Genomic DNA, 25,155 nt, shown 5'->3' on the forward strand with positions numbered 1-25,155 from the left:
TTGTTTCGATTCCGGTTCCTAACGATTCTCGATTCCGATTCTTTTAAGAGGCAGGGTCAAAAAAGTTTAGCTAACCTTGCCAACCAACGGCCTTTCTGAAGGAAATACTCCTTCTGTAAAAATACTCCTTTTGTCACAAATTTTGCATTTTGCCGAGATTTCGTTATTTTTAGAAAAGTGAAGCAACACTTTGGATCGCCGACGTAAGCTACTCATGTTCGACTCGCGTGGTTATGCCAACACTTCCGGTAGACGCTTCTTCGTTCGTTGGTGTTCAGCGGTTTCTTCTTCCGCTCGCCGGACTGTGAATATCGAAACTAAGAACCGAATTTTTAACTTTTGAACGATTCCGGAAAAAACGAAAAGTTAGTCTCGGTTCCAATCGATACTCGATTCTCGATACCCAACCCTAGTTATATGTACTTAAATATTTGAGTTCACGCAGCATTCTTTACTTATAAGTTGAACAGTCACTACGGTGTCCTGAAGCAGCGAACCAGCAGGGAACAACCGAACTGGCAGAGCTGTAACCCTCGTCAGAAAGTCGAACCCCAGAAGGAGAAACGATTCCTCAACGATACTCCTAATGACAAATGCTATTTAAAGGGTTAGTTCACCCAAAAATGAACACGATGTCATTAATGACTCTCCCTCATGTCATCCCAAGCCCATCAGACCTCCGTTCATCTTCGGGACACAGTTTAAGATATTTTAGATTTAGTCCGAGAGCTTTCATTGTAAATGTGTGTACGGTGTACTGTCCTTGTCCAGAAAGGAAATAAAGACATCAAAGTAGTCATGTGACATCAGTGGGTTAGTTACAATGTTTTGAAGCATCAAAAATACATCTTGGTCCAAAAATAACAAAACTTTATTCAACATTGTGTTGTCTCCCGGTTCTGTTGTGGATCCGTGTTCAGTGACGCTGCTGACGTGTGTCTCCGTGTATTCGAGTTCAATTAAATATGGCTGGGCAAAAAAATGCAAGTGTTCCTCTGTGTGGAAATCCTCAGACATGTTTGTGAAGATTATTTTGTACAGCGCGCGTCTCCCTCAGACTGTAACCGAAGCTCAGCCGCACCACACACACGTCAGCAGCGAACACGGATCACAACAGAACCGGAAGACAATACAGTGCTGAATAAAGTCTGAGTTTTTCTTACTTTATGACCAAAATGTATTTTCGATGCTTCAAAACACTGTTGTCACATGGACTACTTTGATGACGTCTTTATTTCCTTTCTGGACAAGGACAGTATACCGTACACACATTTACAATGAAAGCTCTCGGACTAAATCTAAAATATCTTAAACTGTGTTCTGAAGATGAACACAGATTTTGGGTGCATATCTAGCATAAAAGTTTGTAAATGTGTGTGAGTGATGTATATTTGTGAATATATACACTTATATAAGCCTATTATATATTTAAAAACTTTTGTGTTAGATGCGATAAATCATGATTGATCGATTTGACAGCACAAATGTCTAATATCCAAGCACTAATATACATGCCTATATTATTACAAATTCATATATATTTATGTCCTGAAACGTTCTCAGAACTTTAGCTAATGTTTACTCAAGGATATCTTAAAGTTATGAACGAAAACTCTTCCAACGTTAGTTCAGAATTATCTGGTGTTCTCAGAAAGTTTGAACACAAACAATATATATATATATATATATATAGTATATATATATCGCTCATGCCATGGAACGTTTTACCTTTAATTAAAAAAAAAAAAACTTAAAAAAAAATAAAGGTACTATTTCTTTAAGAATATTCAGAGTTATGATTGTAATCCCATTATGATTGAAGAATGATACAATGAAATGTTTCCATAGCGTTCAGTAAAAAACGTTTAAGAGAACATTCGTGTCGAATTCACAACTTAATGACAACGTTAGCAAAACGTTCTTATTTATGATAGCATATTTATTCAGCCATGACATATGGCTGATGCGTTCAACACAACTTTGACACGGACATCTTCACTTTGAGGATACAGCGAAATCTCCCAGTTTCGCTCAGTTTTAATATGAAACGCATTAGTCACATCTGTATTTGTGTGTTTACCTCCTTCCGTCGGTTCCTCTGACTCGTCCATCCCCTCCTCCACATTGAAACCCTGTTTTATTGTTTGCTATAGTCCAGTTCGCGAGATTATCACATTTTATCTATCATGTTTAGACCGCTGTTGTTGATAATCATGATGATGATGATGATGGTGGTGCTGATGCTGAAGCCTCTTCGCAACATCCGGGTGTCTCCGCGATAAAGATTAAATCCACTGAGCGCCATTAAAGATGCCTAGAGTCAGTCTGACAGTCTTATTCTATCCGGACTAAATCAGGGACAACACACACTCGTTTCGCTCGCAGTTGTGTGTCTGTTTCCAATTAAACCCGTGTTCGGGGAATAGAGTTGCCAGGAATATTCAATTACCTTTGCAGGACATCTAACAGGCTTTGCAACAGGTCACCGCCTCAGACACACACTATATCACTCCAGAGCCTCGGCTTCATAAAGTCAGACAGCTGTTAAACACCCAGATAAAGTTGACAACTAAATCTTACCTCGGATTCCCAGTATGAACGTCATCATCTGTCATTGCCCGAGTGCATGTTTCCTGCTCATTATGGCCATATGCTGAAGCACAGTTAGGGAGTGTGTGTTGGATTACCTGTGTGTAGCAGATAATCCCCATATTAATCCTCTGACTCAAGCCTTCTGTGCACTGAGTGGAAGCCAATGGAGCGCGTGCACGCGAATATTCCGTTCAAACGCGATTTATCTGATCATGTTGTTGATTTTCCATAAACAGTGATTAATCATAATTACATCAACTATGATTCTGAGGTAAATTATTTTCTAATGTCAAGCATTCATTTCTAGGTGTAATGGTGCAAACTGATCTTAGTTTTTTCTTAAGCGTGGTTTATTTAATTTGTAACTTTTCTGTTTATTTACCTATAAATAAACACAGAAAGTGAGGTGTGTGTGTAACAGCGACCTCTTGCGGTTTCTACATTACATCACAGTTTGAATCCCCATCTCAAATCTCATTAAATACAGCTCAAATAGCTTATAGTTTAATTAAAATAAATCCACTAATACTCCAATAACCACAAGTGAAAATATTTCTAGGCTTACTGTTTATGGACCAAATATACACGTTCATGCCACATTCATGTTTCTTTCATATAGTGTTTCCCCCCCAATAGCTCTGACTGTGTTTATTTCAGTGCACAGCCAATATAATAATCATATTTAATTTAACTTAACTTATTCTCCTGAGTCCTGACCATAGACACCATGAAATCAGCACTTTTGATGAATCGCTGCTATTTTTAATTTCGTGTAATTAAGTCCATCAACACAGTTTTGAGTTTAATTTATCCAAATTTGTGTTTTTGGGAAATAGACAGTGATTTATGACAGAATATATTATACTAAATATCAGAGTTTTGTGTGTCTGTTTGTTAATGAGGGATTTTTCATGTTTTTACATTTGTGAGTAAAAGTTTTAGTTTTTATTTTGAAGAAAAAATATTTAGATTAAACCCTTAGGGTAAGATGAGCCACCAGATTTGGCACAGAAGGCCCAGAGTGGCTTGTTGTTACTAGTGTTTTTATTTTTAAATGTAATAATTATTATAATTTATGGGGTTAATATTCCATATTTCCATTAAATTTACACAAATTTGCAATATGGTGACATATCTTTAATTCAAATATTAGCAATTAAATACGTAAATATTCATATGCCTGTGTAAGTCATAGAATCATTCTCAGTATGTCATAGTTTTGAATTTTCATCTCATAATTATAACTTTACTATATCATAATCCATGTTGGGTAGAATGCATTATTAACGAATTAATCATTTACTGTAATTTAATTCCCTTGAAAAAGTAAAGTAAGCGACTCTTTCCCTTTCTGTAATTTAATTAGTTACTTATATAATTGCAACAACAACTGTAATTCTATACATCCTACTGTAATTCAATAGTGGATTTAACATCAAAATCTAACGTCTTATGCTAAAATGTATGTTTTTAATGTAAGCTTCTCCCTTTGAGTACTTTGGTTAGTTCAAGAATAATTTAGGCAATATTATTTATTTGAAAGAAGTAAAAGCAGTTCCATGTCCTTGTCGAGGTTGACATGGGATTTAGAATGTAATTAGTAGCTAATAATTACAAGTAATGCAACGGTGGAAGATGTTACTATTTTTTTTAGAGTAACTTAACACTTAGGCCTATCATAACTATGATTTAGTACGTCAGAATTAAGTTACCAAAATATTTTTAATCTGGAGGAAATGGGCTTTCATTAATAAATACAGATTAATTTTAGCATTATTGTATTTTATACATGCCCGTTTAAACGTGACTTTAGTAATTGTTTGAGCGCGGAACCATGTGCCCAGCTTCCAACGTGACCGGGACTGTCCTGTTGCACTCATGGTACAGCAGTAAAGTTTCCTCTCAAACACAGGAATGAGAGTATAGTTCCTAGCTATATCGGCCTAGAAAATCACAACTTTTAATTTTCCGTTGGTCTCAGTTCACGATGTAACTATAGAAGAGTCAAGTTTTAAATAGGAAAAATATCAAAACACTTTGGTCATTTTTTTCTGGAGAAATGCTAATGGTCTTGTGTACTTCCATAGACATATACACTAGACCTCACCTTGGATACGTCAGTTCATTAGAACGAATGCGTCAATAGAGCCGCCATCTTGAAACAGGGGAGCCCCTCCACTTTAATGTAGTAGACACAGGTCTAACGGAAATAAAATCACCATAAATCATCATGAATGCGATTTTTCTTGTTTTTTTTTTTTTTTGGTTTGTTCCAACGGTCAGACATGTATTTATCATTGATTCCAGAAAGAAAAAATTTTTTTTTAATTTTTTTTAAACACTCTTCCTAGTTCAGATTTCATCCGTGAACTTCATACGCTGCACAAAAGTCCACCACCATCAATGAATTCGAAGTTAAGGCAGAGATAGCAGCGTTACCTAGCTACTTCCTATGACAAGACCCCTGTTCCAAGATGGCGGCGGTTTTGACGCATGCTTAGAACCCCCAGGTGAGATCTAGTGTATATGTCTATGGTGTACTTCAATGATGTATGCTAAGCTATGCTAAAAGAGGTACCGCCACAACCGGAGATCGGCTGAATGGATTCAAAAACGGTAAAACTCACCTGTTTGGGGCACCTGTTCACAACTCTGGGGGAGTTGTAAAATGAGCCTATTTCCAAAAAAAAAAAAAAAAAGAAAAAAAAGTGGAGTATCCCTTTAATAAAGGCTTTCTGAAGTGAAGCGATGCGTTCGTGTAAGAAAAATATAATCCGTATTTTAAAACTTCAAGTCGACACATATCTCACACCTACGGCTTTACGATGAGTAAATCATGAGCTAATTTTCATTTTTGGGTGAACCATCCCTTCAAATCCAAGTCCCATTCCCACTGACCATAACGATTAGCTCTGTTTAATATAAGCGCGTGCTTGTCTGCCGCTTTAAATGCTCGAGCTCGTTACAGCAGGATTGACTCTGATTGGCTGTAAACGTGTTTACCGTTCGTCAGCTGGATACAATCGGTCTGAAAGTGATTCCAAATAAGTTTCTCTGTGCTGTTATCGTTAGCTGCGGTGTCAACTCTGCTCTTCTTCTATAGGCTACCGAGAATGATTTGTATAGTTAGTTATCACAATTAATATTGCAGCATTTAGTGCAAATGGTTTATTCATGCACATTTTTTTTATTAATTTGCCTCCATCTTCTCTGATGACGTGTCTACTGACGTGAGGGCGGGGCAACTGTCACTCACATGAGATCGACCAATTGCAAACTACAACCATCCAACCAACTATAAGCCCCGCCCCTACATTTGTTGTTCTAGAAGCGTTTCACTCAGATATACGGCACAATTGCCACCAGTCTGATTTATTTTCATATTCTGTAGAATAAAGCAGCTCTGCAGTCTGCTGAAATATACACACTGCCCCGTTTCATGTGTTACTATTAAACGATGAATGATTAAGACCTAAATCAGCATTTTCAAGCCTGTTCCTGGAGGCACATCAACACTATTCGTTTCATATCTGATTCATCTCTTCGGCACATTGGTACACACTCACTACACCTGAAATGAATCGGGTAATCAGATATGCAACAATCCAAAACGTGTTTTATCTCCAGGCACTGGACTAATGAGCATTTCAGTAAACTCGAACTTAATATGGGAAATAATCAGACACATTATCTTTGACACATTATACATCACAGCTCTCAAAATCAGTCTTTAAATAAAAGCAAAATTAATCTACACATGCTCATGACAGGCAAAAAAAGTAAGATCTCACTGTAATACAATACAAACAATAACCTAAATTATGGCGATAGTTTATTTGCACATCAACTCAAAAGACAAACCACTGTAACAGAGAATCCTGATGCGTTTGCGAGTTCATTGCGTGTACAATACTGGATCAACTTTCATTTGTGCTGAGGTTTTAAAATTCTCTATGATAATCGAAAGCAAACTGTACAAAAAAAGTTCCTATTTCTTAAGTGTAAACACAATAAGCCTTGTGCATGTTAAAAAAAAAATACAATTCCTGTCAAACAAGCAAACGATGAACTAGTCAGTGCGCAGGAACAGTTCATTCTACTTTTACTGATGAAATTAAACACACCTGTTAAATGATCCGGTCTATTTCTTCTGCGCTTCACACAGAAACCATCACCAGAGTGACGTCTTAAACTAGCCGATAACACAGAAATGTCGATGCATCTGACTTTAAATAAACCATTTAATATTTCATATTACGGTCTGCAATTTAAAAAAAAGCAATACACGGCTCTACAGAAAGTGTTATCGAGGGGAAATCTAATTTATGCACTTGTGATTTATAAGCCCAAATTAAACGAGTGAGTTAATAAGTGCACCTCCTACTCTTCAAATCCAGATTTCAATATGACACTCAAACATACTGGTTTAATAGTAAAACACCACTGAGACTGGGATACTGGATCACATCCGTACGTCGTAAACGAAAAGCGATTTTCCAATGCTTCTTATTGCACAAGTCCCTGAACATAATTGACGTGATGATTGGCCGACGGGGACGGATCAGGATTCCAGCAGGACGCTTGTTGGGTTGTTAAGAATCAGTGAAGCGGAGACGGCTCGTGGTGTGTGAGACTGTGGCTATAGGTTGATGTTGTTGAGGCCTTTAGAGATGCTCTGTACGTACGCCTCGTGGATCGCACTGAGGAAATGTGCGTCGTTCTGCAAACAAATGAACACACACACACACACGAAGACTATGAAGCTGCACACAAAACTTGCACTGACTGTTTATATAATACACAGGTGAAACTCGAAAAATGAGAATATCGTGCAAAAAGTTCATTTATTTCAGTAATTCAACTTAAAAGGTGAAACTATAGACTCATTACATGCAAAGTGAGATGTTTCAAGCCTTTATTTGTTATAATTGTGATGATTATGGCTTACAGCTTAATATAAAAAAAAGACGAAAAAAAAAACCCTGTATGTTCTGTTTTTGTTTAATTTGAATTCTTTTTTTTTGCACTGTATGACTTAACAATATTTTGTCTGCATTCTATTTTCTGCGCCATTGCCTGAAATAAATAAATAAATAAAAATCTAATTTTGAATTTGGGGTTTTCATATCTGAAAACCCCAAATAAAGGCTCAAATAAAGGCTTGAAATATCTCAATTTGCTATACAAGTCTATATAATATATTAGTTTCAACTTTTAAGTTGAATTACTGAAATAAATGAACTTTTGCACCATATTTGAATTGTTCCAGTTTCACCTGTATATATAATTAGTTTGTTTTCCAAAATCACATTCATAATTTAGAGTTTAAGTTGTTGGTTATTTATAAAGTTATACTTAATTTATAATATGTTATATGAGCGGCACCACAGACATCATATATTTTCATTTGGGGATATTCCAATTAATTAACCAATCAGTCATACCCTTGATCTGCTCTACCAAACGTGGATGCTTTTCCATTAAGAAACGAACATTGTTTTGATTTTGGCTGATACTGTGAAGCTGCTTTGATGCAATCTATATTGTGAAAAGCGCTATATAAATATACTTGACATCATGCATGCTCAGATAAAGCGATATTCTCCGTTTGTTCGTGTGGAACAAATAAAAACTATATACTTTTCTCGCAGCATGCAGCCAACGAGGGGTTTAGTTTCTGTCGTCTGTTATTTAACTCAATATTCAACCATATTATTGATATTATTGATATTGATATGCCTGCATTATCATTATTTGAGAAATGAACTGGACGATGACATCAGAGCAGCTATAAATTAACTAAATTAATAATTTTTTTTTCAACAAAAATGAACCATCACTGAACTTACTTAAGCTGGACTGTGTACGATATTTTCTTCTAGAAAACAAACTTTGTTGCATTATTTCCCTGTAGCTGCTTTGAAACACTCTGTATTGTAAAGAGCGCTGTATAAATAAAGCTGACTTGACTTTTATTTGTCTGTATTTTGTGTCAGTAAAAATGTGCACGCACTTTTGCACATAAACTTGAACCAATCCTTCAAAATAAAGGTACAGCAACTTATAAACAAATAAAGTATGACTGTATAAATAACCAGCCCGTTCTCATCCCAAGGCATCATATGCTGACGCTTTTGCCAATCCGTAGACATCCAACACACATAGCACCCTTTAGCGTCAATATGAGGCGCAGATATATATGGGCCAGAAGGCGCCTCCTAGTGGTGTAACCCTAACCCTACTCCAGACCTAAACCTACCATAACCGAATAAAGCTCTGTGCGTGTTATATTGACGCTAAAGGACGCTAGACGAAATTTCAAAAGTGTCACTATATGACGCCCTAGGATGAGAACCCATTGAAATAACACACAAGTTGAAGTGTGTGAGTTCGTACCTTGATGAGATGTATGAGAGTGTCCTGCAGCTGGTTGCGGTTGTAGTGGGCCGTGGGAAGGTCTGTGGGGGGAGGCGTCGGGGACAGGGGCTTTCTGGGGGGATCCGGGGTCTTGGTGACGAAATGCTGAAATACACTAGGAGACAGTAGCAGAGAAGACTCCTCCCCCTGGACGACTGGCCCCGCCTTCACACATATATATATGAGAAAGATTTTTAAAACACTTTTATTACAAAACACAACCCATACAATTCACATTTGAATCAAGCATCAATCAATAAAAAAAAAATCATACCAAACTTAATAATAATAATTCGATTTCACACACTACACCTTTACAACCATGGCCGTAGCCAGATGAGGTCACAGAGGTCATTTTTTTACATTCAAAAGTAAAACGTCAAGCTCTCTGAATGATTAATTAGCCGTTTAAACCAGTGTCTGTCATTCATGTTGCTGTGAGGAGCTAGCGCAGTGAACGGGGCTTGAGAACGTGTTGCGAATGAGATCCTGTGTTGCTTTTCTGATTTAATGCGACACTACAGGAAGTTATTAAAGTGGAAATGTTAGGTTTAATGATATATTAATCTTATTTCCAAAACACAAACTTTGAACTTATTTCAGATAATTATTATTATTATTATTTTCATAGCAATGTGGCAACATTTTACTGTCAGCATTAATAAAATAAAACAGCTTATTGACAAATTGTAATTGCATTAAGCTACCAAATTCGGTAAGACAAACGCAATGATCATCGTGATTATCTGTAAGACAATAGCATAATAAAGATCTGTATGTTACAATACAGAATGAAATCTGCCAAAAAACTTGCATGGTGTTTAGTTAATCTTCCACAAAGTCATAATGCAAACATTAATTAAAGCAGTGTTTCTCATCTCAACTAGCAATCTATTCAGCCAGCATATTTGCGTGAATTACAGAAATACAACACTTAGACCTACTTTTTTCTATATTTCTTTGAACAAAACTCTCCAGAAAGTGCCATTTAATGGTTTATTTACATACCCCCGGACCCCCCTCGTGAGAGCCTAATGATTATGAATGTGTCGAGAAAAATAGCAAGGAAACATTTTAATTGTTTATTAAATGAACTAGATGTGAGTGTTAGCAGCAAAGATGAAGCTGATGTTTTACTGACGTCTTTCCACGGTTGAAACACTGATTGAGCGATTCCATACTCTGCAAGCTGTATTTTTTGTGTGCGGTAACTGGTATTATTAAGGTGGAAGAGAAGATCATGTGCTTCTCTTAAGCTGAGCCAGAGCGAATCTCACGCCACAGCACCAAAACGCTTTTCATGTTTTTCAAATATCACAATACTATTGAATCGTGGTCCAAATATCACAATTCTAAGGAATCATGGCCCAAATATCACAATTCTAAGGAATCATGGCCAAAATATCACAATACTATGGAATCGTGGCCCAAATATCACAATTCTAAGGAATCGTGGCCCAAATATCACAATACTATGGAATCGTGGACCAAAAAACACAATACTATGGAATCATGGCCCGGCCCAAATATCACAATAATATAGAATCATGGCCCAAATATCACCATCCTATGGAATCGTGGCCCAAAAAACACAATACTATGGAATCGTGGCCCAAATATCACAATACTACGGAATTGTGGCCCAAATATCACAATAAAACGGAATCGTGGCCCAAATATCACAATACTATTGAATCGTGGTCCAAATATCACAATACTATTGAATCGTGGTCCAAATATCACAATACTATGGAATTGTGGCCCAAATATCACAATAAAATGGAATCGTGGCCCAAATATCACAATACTATGGAATTGTGGCCCAAATATCACAATACTATGGAATTGTGGCCCAAATATCACAATAAAATGGAATCGTGGCCCAAATATCACAATACTATGGAATCGTGGCCCAAATATCAAAATAATTTTTGAATCGTGGTCCAAATATCACAATTCTAAGGAATCGTGGCCCAAATATCACAATACTATGGAATCGTGGCCCAAATATCACAATACTATGGAATCGTGGCCCAAATATCAAAATAATTTTTGAATCGTGGTCCAAATATCACAATTCTAAGGAATCGTGGCCCAAATATCACAATACTATGGAATCGTGGCCCAAATATCACAATACTATGGAATCGTGGCCCAAATATCACAATTCTAAGGAATCGTGGCCCAAATATCACAATACTATGGAATCGTGGCCCAAATATCACAATTCTAAGGAATCGTGGCCCAAATATCACAATAAAATGGAATCGTGGCCCAAATATCACAATACTAAGGAATCGTGGCCCAAATATCACAATACTATGGAATCGTGGCCCAAATATCACAATACTATTGAACCGTGGTCCAAATATCACAATACTATGGAATCGTGGCCCAAATATCACAATCCTATGGAATCGCCACATTTTTGCCGATTCCCAGCCCTACCACAGACTCACACATGAGTCACCCACGACTCTGGGCGTAAACGAGTGTTTTTCCTTGATGTCTCGCCACAACCAATCATTCTGCATGCTTATTGGCTCACAGGCGTTGGCTAGATTAACCACTTAGGTATTGAAATTTGGTAGACATTTCTTGATACTCAATGGTATCGAGGCAATTCAGTCGGTGCCTAAAACAGTATTAAACTCGGTTACAGGTTACAACAACAAACCATTGTTCACAATCTCAGGTATCACATTGGTCATGTCAACATAGTGCCACCAAACTATATATATAATCTCAAATCATGTCAGTGTTTTCAGGAGTGAACTTACTGGAGTGGGTTTGACCAGAGCCGGGGACGATGTGAAAGCGTTCACCTCTTTACTCTGTGCCGAAGACAGGAAGAGAACGCTTAGATTAGACAACATGGCCTTGTGCATAAACAAGACATTTCGAAGCTTTAAGTTTGTTAAGTTCCTGTCGACAACCTTTTAAGTTACTAAATTCTCCCAACCTTAAAATGTTACCGGATGTTAACTGATGGCGGTCTGTCTCTATGGTCTTTTAAGCTAACCTAGATAGTTCTTTTTATCGTTGGCTTTTTCTTAAATGTTAACATCTGAATGTTAGCAAGAAGAAAAATAAGACTATGTCACATATCAATTTGCATATGTGATAGACCTCAGTTATCCTTATCTCTAACAGCTGCTTTGAAGGTATCCCAAGTGATCAAATTAAAATTAAATGCATTTTATGTACAACGCACATTCTTTTCTCATTTTTTTCCCAAACTTTTGAAATAAATTAGTACAGTAAAAAGTTACAAAAGCAGAGTCTTCTGATCTTTGATTAACATGACCGACAGCATCAGGTTTATTAGGCTGCTGTCACTTTAAGAGCGAATGCACGGATCCAATACACTGGTACACAACAACTGATGAACGAGACACAGACACAGTGTTCAAAAGAGAGGGTCAAAAAGCAGGATGGAAAACAGCTCATCACTTCCAAATTAAGATATTTTAATGTAAAAATTAAGATAACATTATAAGTGGACCACAGAAAAAAAAAAATCCAATTTTGGCTTTTTTTGTATGCAAGACAATTTTGCCCACAATGCTTTTGTAAATCATAATTATGACAAGTCAAAATAATGATAATTTGAACGATTTTCAAACACACTCCATCATAATTTGGTAGGTTGTCTCATGACACTTTACATATACATATAAATTAATTTACAAATACACCTAAACATTACACTATTAATGTGTTCTGGCCGTTCATTTGCACGACAACAGTGTTTTGGCGCTTGAGAACACAAACTTTGATTTTTTACATAATCGAGCAGCCCTACTCGCTATTTCAATCACGATTATTTTGCTCAGTATTAAAAATCACAATTATGTAACGCGATTATTTCACACGGAACGTGTTGCATTTATTAAAAAGTTGACATGACTAAACTATTAAAATAAATAATATGACGGATAATACTTCAATAAGTATAATAATTCCCACAGGTCTACCATTTATAATCCCCCCGCAAACATTGATTCACTTCAGCAGACTGTAGACTGTACGAGTAGCCTAAATTAATCCACACAGACTATAAAATCAAATCAATCATTTACACATCAATTTCACAAATCGGGACCAGTGATGGGAATAACGGCGTCATAAATAAACGACGTTACTAATGTGTTCTGGGAGCATTTGTTAAACGGTTTACTTTTGTGAGGAAGAAAATACTTACATTTATAATTATTATTTTCTCATTTCTGGTACATTTCTTTAGAAGCATCATTGATTTTTAATGGGCAGTTGTGGTCTGTGCGATATTAAATATTAAAAGTTCTAAACCATTTATTATGTTTTATTGTTCTAATATAGTAATGATAATATTTAAAATAATATTTTGAATTTAATAGGTGTCTCTCACATTGTCCCACAGCAACATTACAATAGCGTAGATAATAATTGATAACAATAATTGATTCTATTTAGTGCCCATTTCATTAATTTAACATATTTAATACTAGGGGCATCCAAATTATTTGACATAGGCCCATTTGAACATAAAAAAGTAATCAAATAGTTACTTAGTATCTTTTATCATGATTTAGCTCAGTTCCTATTTGTGAGAAGTAACTAGTAACTGTAACTCATTACTTTTTTTAAGTAACATGCTCAACCCTGCTCGGGACATGACTAAAGTTGATCATAATTCACTTCTTTTTTAAGTCTTATCAGTTCAAATATTCAAGATGAGAGAATTTATGGGGTGGATGTGCAAACCAGAACATGTCAAAATAATCGTTTGTACTCAATTGTACTACTTTGATTGGGAGCCAAAATCGAAATTCAATTAATTGCAGAACCCGAATAGAGAGCCTCTATAAATAACCGCATCTGCTATTTCTGCTTAAATGAATAAAGAATAGTGCCGTACCATGAAGGCATTGCTGGACGTGTTCCCCTGAGCCGGCGCTGGACTCTTCCCTGGGAACGAGCCCGTCTCTCTGAAGCTCTGTGGCGTGATGAGCGGGCCGGGCCTGAAGCCTGGCAGGGGAACCGCTATCCCATGAGCCTCTGTGAGAGGACTCATATATGCAGGACCAGCCGAACCTCGCCGCCCCGACTCTTGCGTGTGTGAAGCACTCGTTCTCGAGTCTCGGGTCTGGAACAGAGAGACCAGCGCCGGGCCGCCCGGGTCACAGGAGAGCAGAGGAGGACCGTACGCTGGGGACTGGGACTGGGACTTGGACGGGTGCTGGGACTGGGACGGGTCTTTAGGGAAAGAGCTGCCGAAAAGCTCTTCCACTGTGATCTGCTTGACGATTGAGTGACCTGACTGTGGAGGAGAAGCAGAAAGAGACACATTGGTACATTAAATTATGATTTAAACACCATATCAGCAGCAATGGCTATTATTCATGGCTATCAACAGTATTTCAATTTAAAAAAATCATTTAGCACATTCATATCGTTTTCACTGTGTGCTGTACGTAAAATTAGCGTTACCTTGTCTTTATTTGAAAAAATATGATTACCCGTGCGCATGAAATTACCCTTGTGGTAATTGCCACACAGTGCCCTTGTTACAGTGTTTACTTCCTATTCATATAGTGCTGTCAAACGATTAAAATATTTAATCGCGATTAATCGCATTAATGTCATAATTAACTCGCGATTAATCGCATTAATGTCATAATTAACTCGATAAAAAATGTACGCCATTAAAATGGGTTTGCGTTAACGCAGTTAATAACACGTTTAACGGACAGCCCTAATATATATACAATAACTTTGTGAAAAATACTGTAATAGGATTGCAGATTCAAGAAGTTTCCATCTCAAGTATAAGCATGTTTTATTTTAAAGATTTGTTTATTCATTTATTAAATATTGATTAAAATAAATACAAAGTATAAATACATCGGCCAACCTGCTCTCCAAGATATCGGCATCGGCCATAAAAAAAAACACAATATCGGCCGACCACTATTTGACACACTATTAGAGTGATATGGTGTGATATTAGTGAACGAGTGTGAAGGACATGATCACCCACACCTTCTCCTGTTGAGCTGGCGTGATCTCGTCTCTCTTCTCCTGTGACGGCACAGACTCACAGTTCACCTCAACCTCTCTCTCTGTCGACTGACTCTAGAAACACACACACATTTATTAGTCACTTTATTTATCTACACATTTTCTTCAGTCTGATGGACAATCTCTTGAATTAAACATAAGCTGATAATCATCTTGAAATATAATGTTATCGGCCCGATAAGAAAATTTGTTCCATATATTAAAACCGGTAGATAATGGATTATTTCCTTCAGCTGAGACGCTTCAGATGCACACTGTTCAACATGATGGTTTTAAATTGCTTGAAATATGATTGGAGAAGTAATTAAAAAGTCTGTCGTATCGGCTACATGAAATGATCATGAGAACATTATAATTGTGTTTGGGACGTGGTTTTACTGGTGAGACTTCTGTCTTTGCTCTCAAAAATTATACAAATATTTGGATTTGGATTTAGATTTATCTGCAAAAATATCGGTTATTGGCTTTCAAACATAAAAAATTATCGGCCACCGAATATCAGCCGATATGTTCCCTATCAGTGTATCCCTATATGACCAAATCTTTACTATGATAACGATATTTATCACAATATACACTTGAACTTGGAATGCACACAAAAATGTTTACTGTCTAGACCATGCAGAACACACACACACACACACACACGCACAAATTCCCATTAAAATGAATGTGGGTCATATAACGGGGGCAATGGGTTTTTATTTCTCCATTTTTTCAAATAAAATTCAATCAGTCAAACTGCAGACCTTGAATAATTACAATGTCTGACACTTCAGTACATATAGAAAAGCTTTAAAAAAATTGTCAAAATTACAACCACAAAAAACTTTACCAAAAAAGTATTCTGTAATGTCTAATATCTGAATGCATATCGATAAATCAAAATGGACTTTATGCCAGAGGAGAGCAGCTCATTTGCTCCATATGAAGAGTTCAGATGCAAAAGCCTCTAAGTGCCATTTGAAATTTTCTTCTTTAATGATGATTTTTATCAAGCTTGTATATTTAAGTTCAGTAATTTCACTTAAATGGCAATGATAATTACCTATTAAATTTTATTTAAGTGAAATTACTGAACTTAAACATACAAGTTTGATAAAAATCATCATTAAAGGGTTAGTTCACCCAAAAATGAAAATTCTGCCAGTATTTACTCACCCTCATGTTGTTTCAACCCCGTAAGACCTTCGTTCATCTTCGGAACACAAATTAAGATATTTAAGATATTAAGATCGCTCCTCCATACTAGTCCATAGGCTTCTTGAGGGACTGGCTCTTGCTGTCCCCGAAAAGTCATTAAAGACATCGTTAAAATAGTCCAAGTGACTACAGGGGCTCAATCTTAACTTTATCAAACGACGAGAACACTTTTGTGCGCAAAAAAACAACAAAAATAACGACTTTATTTCAACTATTTACTTCCTTCTCCATGAGCCTGTAGTCAGTTAACGTAGCGTGATTGCGTAGAGCTACGTCACACGTAGGCTCACTATTGGCCGACGCTGGTCATGTGTGTGTGATGCGTGTGACGTACAATAACAGAAGCTTACGCTATTAAACTAGTAACCTGACTCGCGCAGAGGGAGAAATAAACCAATAGTTGAAATAAAGTCGTTATTTTTGTTGTTTTTTTGCGCACAAAAGTGTTCTCGTCATTTGATAAAGTTAAGATTGAGCCCCTGTAGTCACTTGGACTATTTTAACGATGTCTTTAATGACTTTTCGGGGACAGCAAGAGCCAGTCCCTCAAGAAGCCTATGGACTGTATGCAGGAGCGATCTTAATATCTTAAATATCTTAATTTGTGTCCCGAAGATGAACGAAGGTCTTACGGGGTTGGAACAACATGAGGGTGAGTAAATACTGACAGAATTTTCATTTTTGGGTGAACTAACCCTTTAAAGAAGAAAATTTCAAATGGCATTTAGAGGCTTTTGCATCTGAACTCTTCATATAGAGCTCTAAGGCCATCTAGTGGCAAGAGTCATGAAATATCAGGTCATATTATTATTTTTCCACAAGAGGTCGGCAGAAACACACAATGTGAGATATGCAAGGAAAATGCATGAAATGAGGAGTTACTTTGAATTTAAGTGAAAAGAATGTGCTTGAATTGTTGTTTATATATTATTTATTCATAAAATATAATAATTAATCAAATTAATCATTAATCACTAACTAATCAAAAAAAATATATATCAAAATGAAATGAGCTTTCTAAACAACAACAAAAAATTATAATTTTAGGACTTTGGGTCATTTTTGCCCGTGAGGATTCAGTTACAAATTTCTGACCAGTCTAGAGGACCAAAAAAAAAAATGTAATGACTGAGTTTTAACACGAGTCTGAGCCGCTTCTGCTTCTGCTTGAGTTTTAAGACGAGTCTAAGCTGCTTCTGCTTTAACTGAGCGCAGTGTAAGTGAACCTGGCCTCATACCCTGTGGTACTCCTCTTTGGCCTTGCTGAGCAGCTCCAGGATATCTGTGGGTTTGGTCTGAACCAGGCCGTTGGTCCTGCCACTCGAGCCTCTGTCGGGAGACACACACTGCGCTCGAAACGCCTCCTGCTTCACGATCCTACGCACACACAGACAGGTGGCCCTCAGATACACACATTACTCGGATCACTCGCAGGTTTCAGGGCGAGTGATGCTGATTTATGAGTGATACTCACTGTAGCATCAGCTGTGCGATCCGCTGGCAGTCGGCCTTATCGTAGAACCAAATACTGTAGATGCCCACTAAAACACACACAGAAGAAATGAAGGAAAACTGCAGACACATTAAAAAACACAATCTGGGAAAGTGGGGTTGTGTTGCAAATACGTGGACGGTTACACAGAATACACAACTATAGTCAAATATAGTGGTGCAACAATATTTCGTGTCACAATATCGCAATAAAATAATGCAACAATATGTATCGTGGATAGTTCAATAAAAAATACGATTTTTTTCAAGTTTTCAGAGTTTTAGTGTCAGTACTAAATAAACTACTATATACAATGTTGAATATAATGTATAATAATGCATTGGGGGAATATTTTTGGCTCCTGATAATGCTAAATGTAAAACATGGCTACATTATTTTAAATATATCTAGTTAGTGACGGAGCGTAAGCATATTTGTATAATGTAGTAAAATATTTGTATAATGTATTCATATTTATGTAGTAAAAACAGCTCAGTTTTATATCTTTTTATATGAATCAATGATATTTGTAGAACAGTATAGCAGATACTGACATAAAATGCATATAAATACCAGTCGACTCTCTATATCTGCCGATAATTATTTTTCTTTGTAAAATAATATTTAAATACTTAGTTTTATGATTAAAACATATAAAGCAATGCAATACAATAATGATTGAGAAATAAACGTTCCTCAAAAGCCTGATAATCACATTTGATACTAATTATTTTTCTAATAAACAACGGAAAATCAAGTTAAACCAAAGTTGCTTCAGTCCAGTGAGTGTTCTTCTTAAAATATATCTAATGATATCAATATTATCCTTATATTCACTTGACAAAAAAAAAAAAAAAATCAAGTAAACGTGAAACTTGAGCTAAAGGAGGATGTTTGGACAACAATCATACTAAAAGACTTTTACTAGTCTAAACTAAATCAGACGATTGAGTGCGACAGGTTTATCAGCATCAAGAGGCCTTATAGGGTTATGATACGGCAGGGTTTATAGGGTTAATGTTGACTGGTCTGGGCTTCCTCTCTGCAAACGAGGGATGAATAATACAGTGTGTGTTCCTGAACTTACGGTTGCCGTTCCTGTACAGAAGGAAAGGGTCCTGGAGCTGGAACTCCAAGTCTTTATTGATGGGCTCCACTAAGTTTTCTGTACTTAAACGGTTCATGATTGTGAAGCCATGATGAGGAGACGCCGACCTGCGGAGAAACACACACACACATTATGACTGAATTACAAATTAATGTGTGAGTAACAGAACAACCTTCAGTTCCTGCCAGTCGACGCTCACCTGGCGTAAACAAATAATGTGCCTTCAATCTCAGTCTTCTCCTGGAGTGAGAGAGAGGAGTTAGTTTCAGACAGATCTCACATTCAGTACGAACACAACGAGCTGGACGGCAGATCTGCTAGTGAACGCACACACACACACACACACACACGCTGTGATCTTTGGAAGCCCCGTCCCCTTTTACCAAAAAAGGAGAAAACTGCATTATGACAAACCACAATGATCACAGACAAAATTAAATATAATGAACCTAAAAGCAAATTAACACTAAGGCATGATTATGACATAAACCATCGAAATTAAGTCATGATGACTGATTAAAAAGTTGAGATTTTGAACATACTAAATCACAATAATGATTTTTTTAAAAATCTAAATAATAACATAGTCAGTCATTATTATGATTAAAACGTCAAAATTCTAATATGCTGAGTCATGACTGATATAAAAAGTATAATTTTAACATGTCAAGTCATGATTATGATTAAAACGGTTGAAATGATGATACTAAGTCATGATTATGACAAGTCACGATTGATTAAAAGTCGAATTTTTATTTTACCAAGTCATGATTATGAACACAGATTCAAAATAATAACATACCAAGTCACGGTTATGATTAAAACGTTTTTAAAAAGTCATGATAGACAAACTGTATAATACTAACATATAATGATTATGACGTATTAAGTCATTATGATTGATTTAAAAAGACGAAATAATAACATACTAAAATAATAACATACGATACTAATGGTTATGACAAAAAGCGTCGAAATACTAAAACACTCATCATAATGACATAAGTTAAATAAACAGTCAAATTTATGGCATATGAGATGGGAAACGAAAATTATGACAGAAAGTCATACTTTTACCTCATAATTATGATTTTGTTTCTTACGTGGTGTTTATGGGCTTCCATAGATATCGATTTATTTGCATTAACTTTATTGCAAGACAGACGGTGATATTAATTTTACTTAGATATAAGTTGATCATTAAACTGTTTATCAAGATGTTTATAGCTAATTCATAACATTTGTGTTCCAGCAAACCCATACGCTGGCAAAATTCCGTCGTGTGAATTTATATAAACATGCATTAGACACCATAGAGGAGACTCTGGGCTAGTGACGATGTTATTAGCATTAGCCACTGCAGGCTAAATGACGCACGCGCAGATAATAAGGCAACACGTTTAGAAATCTCACCCATTCGTTTGCTTTGGAGTTGAAAGTATAGAGTGCGACCTGGCCGGTGACATCCAGCAGTTTGACTATATAGGGATCATACTGTTGTAGAGCCGCGAGACTCATGAGATGCCCCGCTTTATTCACACAATCCATTTTCACTGCGACTACACGGAGCACATTCCAGGACACACACTTCCGGTTGCCGTTTTATTATTATTCCGCCAGAGTTCGCTCGTCATAGTTCCGCTGCTGGGTTAGCCAAATTTTGAACATTTTATGAAAGAGATAAAACAATATGGTAACTCATTAGATAAAATTAAAATAGGCCATGTTTGGTGCACTTTAAATAGAGGTAAGAAATGGTTTTAAATCCCTTATAGGCCTCCTGCCGCCAAGCATTTTAGCTTTATTTATTTCTGTATTCATCGTCGTCCTGAGGCTAGCATTGGGCAGCCCATCACTAAATAATATGCATGTATAGTGATTAAATATGACATTAGTTACATTTTTATTTTTCAGATAATTTCTGAAAAATAAAAATGTAACTGTCATATTATTAATTACTGTTCTCACATATTATCACATCCCGTTCTCAGTGGCGTTTTCTACCGGATCCCTAAGGGAAGTCAGGCATCCAATCTCGTCCGACATCTTAAATAAAACATTTTATTTGACACACAGTGATATTTGTGTTTGGCCTCTCATTTTATGTGATTGATTATTGATGAAGCGTGATCAATGGACAGCATAGCTGAGTTTCGGCGCCCCCAAGTTCACGTGCAGTGCAATTGCCAGCGCCTTAATATTCTACTAGATATTTGCTTCTTATTTATTAAATACAGGCAATTGGTTGATAACACATTGATCAAAATTAAGATATTTATATTAAACGAAAATCTTTTAAAAAGAGTCTTTCTACAAAACAAAACACAAATGAAGTGAGTGGTTAAAATCATGTCTTCATGATGCATCTTTCTCATGCTGCATGCTCACTTTCATAATCAACATTAATTAAATAAAATAAAAAACATTAGTCTATAATATTTAAACAAATATGATACTAAATATATTTACTTTATTGGCAACAACACGTAACGTATACAGAGAAATTTCATGTTTTTTTTTGTCATAATGACGTCATATTTTTCAACCCAATCCTAAAGCATCAATAATATACTATTACATAAATATTTTTAATTACACTGAGCAAAATTATAAACACATCACTTTTGTTTTTGCCTATGTACACAAAAGGCCTATTTCTCTCAAATATTGTCCCAAATCTGTATAAATCTGTGTTAGTGAGCACTTCTCCTGTCGAGATCATCCTGTGACATTAGTGACGCCACTCCAGGGGTTAACCTTATGAAGGGGCGCAAATACTTGGTTTGTTGTGCAAAGAAAAAAAAATTGTAAATGCGTTTTTGTGCCATCAAAGCACTCGTGTTTATTACGTTTTTTTTAATGTTCATTCTGTTACACTTTATTTTCAGGTGTATACATTTTTCAAAATCATACATTTAAGTACTGAGTAATATTAATTAACATCATGTACTCACTATGTGGTTAGGAATAAGGTTAAATTTGGGATTAGTGGCGTATTATAGTAATATAGTAAATTGTCCATATTTGCAAATACATGTAACAAGGAAAATAAAGTGTTGCCTTTTATTTCAGTTAAACGTTTTGTTTAAGCTAATTGGTTTAAGTTAACTATGATAACCCTGGTCATTGAGCAATCGGTTCTTATGTCTAAAGGTATGAAGTTTATTTTGAACGGGGTTTGTTTGCCAACTCTGTAATGCAACAAAATATATCATTTTATTGAGTTTTTATTATTATTATTATAAAGTGTCCAACAATTATCCAATCCCAGACTGGGACCAAGATGGACAACACACACTTTTACAATTTGATTAATAAAAAAAAAATAGTTTTGATCGCCTAAACTTTTAAGTATCGCACACAATATCGTTCTGTTTATCATAAGCACTCGCTCATAATTATTGTTCATCAGTTTATCATTTATTGTTTCTCTGTGCAGTTATCGTTATAGTTGAGCTGTATTTATATCATCCTTGGTGTGAACGAATGTTATAGCATTAACATGTCATGTGATCTTCGGTACTGTAAGCCCTCCATCTGTGTTTGTTCATTGAAAGCTCATTTTTTAAAATATATATATGATATGTTGTGTTTGCGTAGGACAGTGTGTCAGCCTCACAGCGGGGAATATGAGTGACAGGAGTCCGTCTGAGCTGATTATGGAGCCGATCCTGAGGGAGATTCCCACATCACAGCCGCCGGACGGGATGAGGCCGAGCACCACACCTTCATTTCAGAAGCAGGTGAACCGCAGTTTGATGACAGATTCCTGGATTATAAAAACGGTCTGGGAATATTCACTTTTCAGGAGAAAAGCGCCAGTTTCTCGATTTGAACTGAATCTTATTTTGAAGAATCATTTCTTAAACCTCAAGAATTGATCTTTTAGTCTGTGTTGTTTTAATAACAAAACTTTGAAACTAATTTATTTAATTTTCATGCAAAATTCTGATAAAAACGATTTCAAATTAATGTATGTGAAAATACAAGTAGTTTTAGTTGTTATTTCCCCGGCTTCGCCATCGCTCTGAAGTCTCGGTTGCACGTGGAGAGCATGAACTCAAACCAGCGTCTGAGATTTAATGAGTCAACAACTGATCATCAGTGCTAAATCAATATCTCCATCCACACATACGGTATTAGCGGCTGGTCAGATATATATATATATATATATATATATATTAGGGCTGTGCAAAAATTAATTGCGATTAATCGCATCCAAAATAAAAGTCTGTGTTTACATAATATATTTGTGTGTGCTGTATATAATTATTTTGTATATATTAATACACACACATGCATGTATATATTTAAGAAAATGTGTTATTCATATATAAAATATTTATATAATATAGATTATGTATTTATAAATATATACAGAATTTAAGCACAAATAATTCTTAAATATATACATGCATGCATAGGTATTTATATATACAAATTAATTATATACAGCACACACAAATATATTATGTAAACACAGACTTTTATTTTGGATGCGATTAATCGCAATTAACTTTTGCACAGCCCTAATATATATATATAAAATTATGCGTGTAAGTGAGCCAATTGTAAAAGTGGTTCAGTTCACTAGCTCTTTTAATTCTATCCCAGACACTCTCTGACTGGTTATAAGTCTGCATTCTTTTGAAACCATTGTTATCATCTTTATCCAGTCTTACTTGTATGTTTAAAACATGATCCTCACAATGGACCTTTTCCATGTTTTCAGTTCTGGAATGGATGATGATTGTAGAGACACAACAGGAGGGTCCATCCATCCGATGTCATCAGCGCCAGCAGACTGCCATGCCCTTCTCCATCAGGACTGCATGCAGACAGAAGAGAAGCAGAAGAGGCATTTGGTCTTTTGTAGGAATAATAATTTGAATTACAATGTTACATGTTTGATAAACAAAACATTTGTTATGTGGTGTTGTTCATACACTCACCTAATGGATTATTAGGCACACCTGTTCACTTTCTCATTAATGCAATTATCTAATCAACCAATCACATGGCAGATGCTTCAATGCATTTAGGGGTCAAGACAATCTCCTGAACTCCAAACTGAATGTCAGAATGGGAAAGAAAGGGTATTTAAGTAGTTTTGAGCGTGGCATTGTTGTTGGTGTCTGAGTATTTCACAATCTGCTCAGTTACTGGGGTTTTCACACACAACCATTTCTAGGGTTTACAAAGAATGGAGTGAAAAGGGAAAAACATCCAGTATGGGTCAGTCCTGTGGGCCAAAATGCCTTGTTGATGCGAGAGGTCAGAGGAGAATGGGCCGACTGATTCAAGCTGATAGAAGAGCAACTTTGACTGAAATAACCACTCGTTACAACCGAGGTATGCAGTGAAGACACAACACACACAACCTTGAACAGCAGAAGACCCCACCGGGTACCACTCATCTCCACTACAGATAGGGAAAAGAGGCGACAGTTTGCAAGAGCTCACCAAAACTGGACAGTTGAAGACTGGAGAAATGTTGCCCGGTCTGATGAGTCTCGATTTCAGATGGTAGAGTCAGAGTTTGGCGTAAACAGAATGAGAACATGGATCATCATGCCTTGTTCCCACTGTGCAGGCTGGTGGTGGTGGTGTAATGGTTTTCTTGGCACACTTTACCCCCTTAGTGCCAATTGGGCATCGTTTAAATGCCACGGCCTACCTGAGCATTGTTTCTGACCATGTCCATCCCTTTATGGCCACCATGTCCCCATCCTCTGATGGCTACTTCAGCAGGATAATGACCATGTCACAAAGCTGGAATCATTTCAAACTGGTTTCTTGAACATGTCAATGAGTTGACTGTACTAAAATGGCCGCCACAGTCACCAGATCTCAACCCAATAGAGCATCTTTGGGATGTGGTGGAACGGGAGCTTCATCCCTCAAATCTCCATCAACTGCAAGATGCTATCCTATCAATATGGGCCGACATCTCTAAAGAATGCTTTCAGCACCTTGTTGGATCAATGCCACGGAGAATTAAGGGAGTAGTTCACTTTAAAAAAAAACTTTTGCTGATAATTTACTCGCCCCCATGTCATCCAAGATGTCCATGTCTTTCTTTCCTCAGTTGAAAATAAATGAAGGTTTTTGATGAAAACATTCCAGGATTTTCTCCATATAATGGACTTCAATGGCGTCCAAATGCGAGTTTCAGTGCAGCTTCAAAGGACTTTAAACGATTCCAGACGATGAATAAGGGTCTTATCAAGCGAAACGATCGCTCATTTCAAAAATCGTTTCCCTTGATAAGACCCTTATT

General features: G+C 36.4%; 2 protein-coding genes and 1 long non-coding RNA gene across 13 annotated transcripts in view; 1 reads left to right on the plus strand and 2 right to left on the minus strand.

Moving 5' to 3' along the window:
* The window catches only part of cacna1db (calcium voltage-gated channel subunit alpha1 Db), a 78,280-nt gene extending 72,783 nt beyond the window's left edge, over nucleotides 1-5,497 (minus strand). For 4 of the 8 annotated variants that reach the window (XM_089119243.1, XM_089119245.1, XM_089119246.1 and 1 more), the window contains exon 1: nucleotides 2,081-2,561. In XM_089119243.1, coding sequence (XP_088975369.1) covers nucleotides 2,081-2,111 — 31 coding nt within the window. In that variant the 5' untranslated portion in view covers nucleotides 2,112-2,561. The other 4 variants (XM_089119248.1, XM_089119244.1, XM_089119247.1 and 1 more) reach the window with 2 other exon arrangements.
* An 891-nt stretch (nucleotides 5,498-6,388) lies between these two features.
* On the minus strand, nucleotides 6,389-20,465 carry dcp1a (decapping mRNA 1A). 4 transcript variants are annotated; one of them, XM_039674944.2, is made up of 10 exons: nucleotides 20,289-20,462; nucleotides 19,075-19,115; nucleotides 18,855-18,982; nucleotides 17,750-17,816; nucleotides 17,514-17,652; nucleotides 15,034-15,126; nucleotides 13,910-14,311; nucleotides 11,790-11,843; nucleotides 8,989-9,174; nucleotides 6,389-7,312 (listed from the first exon to the last, which is right to left on the minus strand). In XM_039674944.2, the coding sequence occupies exons 1-10, from the start codon at nucleotides 20,421-20,423 to the stop codon at nucleotides 7,232-7,234; spliced, it is 1,326 nt and encodes a 441-aa protein (XP_039530878.2). In that variant the 5' UTR covers nucleotides 20,424-20,462; the 3' UTR covers nucleotides 6,389-7,231. The 4 variants fall into 4 exon arrangements, with proteins under 4 accessions (XP_039530878.2, XP_039530880.2, XP_088975380.1 ...); XM_039674946.2 differs by lacking the exon at nucleotides 20,289-20,462 and adding an exon at nucleotides 19,953-20,217; XM_089119254.1 differs by lacking the exon at nucleotides 11,790-11,843 and having other exon boundaries at nucleotides 20,289-20,465.
* A 1-nt stretch (nucleotide 20,466) lies between these two features.
* LOC120481337 (uncharacterized) lies at nucleotides 20,467-24,960 on the plus strand. The gene is made up of 3 exons (XR_005623289.2): nucleotides 20,467-20,622; nucleotides 22,476-22,618; nucleotides 23,608-24,960. It is a non-coding gene; the product is annotated as an uncharacterized LOC120481337 (long non-coding RNA).
* Nucleotides 24,961-25,155: the final 195 nt, after the last annotated feature.

Source organism: Pimephales promelas, chromosome 14 (assembly GCF_988280905.1).
Source record: "Pimephales promelas chromosome 14, fPimPro1.hap1.1, whole genome shotgun sequence".
NCBI lineage: Eukaryota > Metazoa > Chordata > Actinopteri > Cypriniformes > Leuciscidae > Pimephales > Pimephales promelas.

What these genes read in the sequence shown, in the direction of transcription:
- dcp1a (XM_039674944.2), bottom strand. Translation starts at nt 20,423, where the DNA reads ATGGATTGTGTGAATAAAGCGGGGCATCTCATGAGTCTCGCGGCTCTA. An exon ending in CCAAAGAGGAGTACCACAGG is followed by an intron (nt 15,127 to 17,513) that starts GTATGAGGCCAG and finishes GTGTGTTTCTAG; the next exon opens with AGTCAGTCGACAGAGAGAGA. An exon ending in CTCTCATACATCTCATCAAG is followed by an intron (nt 7,313 to 8,988) that starts GTACGAACTCAC and finishes ATTTGTTTGCAG; the next exon opens with AACGACGCACATTTCCTCAG.